At 45.7% G+C, this 2,568-nt stretch overlaps 1 protein-coding gene across 1 annotated transcript; it reads left to right on the top strand.

Moving 5' to 3' along the window:
- Positions 1–432: 432 nt before the first annotated feature.
- LOC103722959 (protein terminal ear1-like) lies at positions 433–2,214 on the top strand. Its single transcript, XM_008813714.2, has 4 exons — positions 433–1,124; positions 1,223–1,393; positions 1,572–1,713; positions 2,053–2,214. The coding sequence occupies exons 1-4, from the start codon at positions 433–435 to the stop codon at positions 2,212–2,214; spliced, it is 1,167 nt and encodes a 388-aa protein (XP_008811936.2).
- The last annotated feature ends 354 nt before the right edge of the window (positions 2,215–2,568 follow it).

Genomic DNA, 2,568 nt, shown 5'->3' on the forward strand with positions numbered 1-2,568 from the left:
CCCCCCCCCCCCCCCCCCCCCCCCGTCCTTTTCTTTTTCTAAGAGAAAAAAAACCTATGAGGCAATGCCAGATCCAGTATATCATTATGCGAGGGTGTTAACGGCCGTTAGCCTGCAGCTGGGAACACTGCCGTTTGGGGTGGGCGCATGGCACCCCGTTCAAATATTTCGATTTGTAAGCCAAATCTGCGCATTTAATAGCCTACGAGACTGTACAAGATACTAATGATGGAGTATGCCGCCTCCGTTCCCCCAGCCCCTCTCCTTCACTGACCCCGATGCTAGTTTCATCATAACCTCTTATATACTAATTCTTCCAGGAGCCTCTTTCGTCGTCTCGATCTCCTCCCGAGCGCCAGGCATCGCCTTTCTTCTCGTCCGGATTCTCTGCTATCCATCCCTAGTCAACCTTTGGGCTTCGACCCCCAAAGCATGGCCTCTTTGAACCCAAACGCGCCGGTCTACATCCCATCTCCCCACCTCCTTTCGCTGGAGAGCTACTATTCTCCTCCTCCTCCTCCTCCTCCTCAGCACCCTTCTCCTTCGCCTTCCTCATATTTCCAGTACAACCAAACTCCATACCAAAACAATGCCATTTATACTTCTTCTCCTTCTCCCTACGTGCATGACCTTTGCTACTATCTTTCCCCTCAGATTTCTTTCGTTTGTTGCTATAGAAAGGGGTTCTCGTACTTTCAGATCCCCCAACCTTGCCCTCCGAGGCCACTCCCTCACCCTGCCCCTCTCCCGCCTTCTTGTCTCAAGCAGCCACGAGGTTCTCTCTCTCCTTTAATTGAGGAAGGCGAGGGGAAAGACAAGCCCCAGGACCACGTTGTCTCCGCGGCCCAAGTGAAGCAAGAGGTGGAAAAGAAAGTGGTGAGAAAGAAAGCCAGCAAGGGTGCGAACGGTTCAAAGGGGTTTAGGGTCTTTGCGAGTGGTTCTTTCACAGGGAAGCGAGTGTATGTGCCGAAGCCGCCGCGATGCCAAGGGCGGCTTCCGCCGCTCCTTCGGAGGACGAAGCTCACCGGCGACTTCGAGTTCAAGAAGGTGGAGCCTGGGCCAGGAGATTCAAAAAGTGATGCCAAGACCACAGTCATGATAAAGAATCTCCCCAACAAGTTCACGTAAGTGTTATACATGATCTTATCCTCATCTACTACAAAAATTCTCTCCTTGTCTTGCTCTTTAGCTCTTAGCTCTAATTTCTACTCTCTTTTGGCAGCACGGAGAAGCTCATGGACATACTAGATAAGCATTGCTTACGAGAGAACGAGAAGGTTCTCTCTTTAAAAGGAGAGGAGAAAGCATGCGATGGAGTGGTGAAGTTGGCAGACGGAGAGGGAGCCACAACCCTCTCCGAGTTCGACTTTTTGTATCTACCCATAGATTTCAGGTAGTCCTTCTCCATCGGTGGTCCTCAACACATTAATAAATGTTTTCATGGCATTAATTAGGGTTTCTTGGAACGAATCTATGGGATTGGCTTCTATTTTCTTCTTCTAATTTCCATTTTGGTTTGACTTGCCTATACGCTTATCGAGGGTATGTTGGATATATATGGATGGGATCAGGAGTGGCAGTAACTTGGGCTACGCCTTCGTAAACTTCACGAGCTCAACTGCAGCCTGGAAGCTGCACGACTATCTGCACCACTTCGAATGGAAGTGCTTCGGATCTCGCAAGATATGCGAGGTTACCTACGCCAGGATTCAGGTAAACATCATAAAATCCAAGTTCTAAATTTTATTATTCACCGAAATATTCTATATTAACTTTCTATGCTTCCATTGTTAGTTCTTATAGATTATATGAAATCTAAGTGCTGATATTGCTTATTTGAATAACATCTCTAAATGTTATATTGTAATTCCATTCACCATAGGAATGATTTTAGTTTTCTTGCGCTCTTAGATATGTTTATGGTCTATGAACCTGTATTTAGTTTATGTTCTGTTATTGTTATATCTGCGGTCAATATGTCTTCAAAAAGGGAAGAAAATAAATATGTAGTAGGTTTAATGAAGCTGACTTTTGATCGATTCTTGTAACTAGGGTTTGCGAGAGCTCAAGAATCATTTCACAAGCTCCGTATTTCTTTGCAATCGTGATCAGTACCTTCCATTGTGCTTCCAGCCATCTCGCAATGGATTCAACCAACCAGAGCCTGAATGTGTGGGTAGGCGGATTCATGTTGCATCAGAAGTTACGAAATGAAGAGAGGAAGAAAGAAATCATCAAGGTTCTACACCGTCTATCTATCTATCTATCCGTCTATGATCTGGTGTGTGTACATGGAAGGATAGAGAGGCAGATAGATAGGTTATGGTATTGTATGCAACCCTTGCAGTACTTGTTAGGTCCTGTTTTGTAATCCCAGGTATTTTAGTCTTTCTTTTATCGTGCGTAAGATGAAAAGAGGAAGCGTAACGCTGCCCGTGTCTTTAGCTTCCGGTTTCTACTGGTGCAATCTTCTTACTTCTGATGTTCTCTCGGATGTATGTATGTATTCACATTAGGAACACAATGAGATGACGGCTTGGGCAAAGAAACTGTGGGAGGTACGTTAGG

Source organism: Phoenix dactylifera, unplaced genomic scaffold, assembly GCF_009389715.1.
Source record: "Phoenix dactylifera cultivar Barhee BC4 unplaced genomic scaffold, palm_55x_up_171113_PBpolish2nd_filt_p 000090F, whole genome shotgun sequence".
Lineage (NCBI taxonomy): Eukaryota > Viridiplantae > Streptophyta > Magnoliopsida > Arecales > Arecaceae > Phoenix > Phoenix dactylifera.

Excerpts from the sequence above, each read along its gene's own strand:
- LOC103722959 (XM_008813714.2), top strand. The coding sequence starts at position 433 with ATGGCCTCTTTGAACCCAAACGCGCCGGTCTACATCCCATCTCCCCAC. Across the intron at positions 1,394-1,571 it reads TATCTACCCATAGATTTCAG|GAGTGGCAGTAACTTGGGCT; the intron begins GTAGTCCTTCTC and ends GGATGGGATCAG. Across the intron at positions 1,714-2,052 it reads TTACCTACGCCAGGATTCAG|GGTTTGCGAGAGCTCAAGAA; the intron begins GTAAACATCATA and ends TCTTGTAACTAG.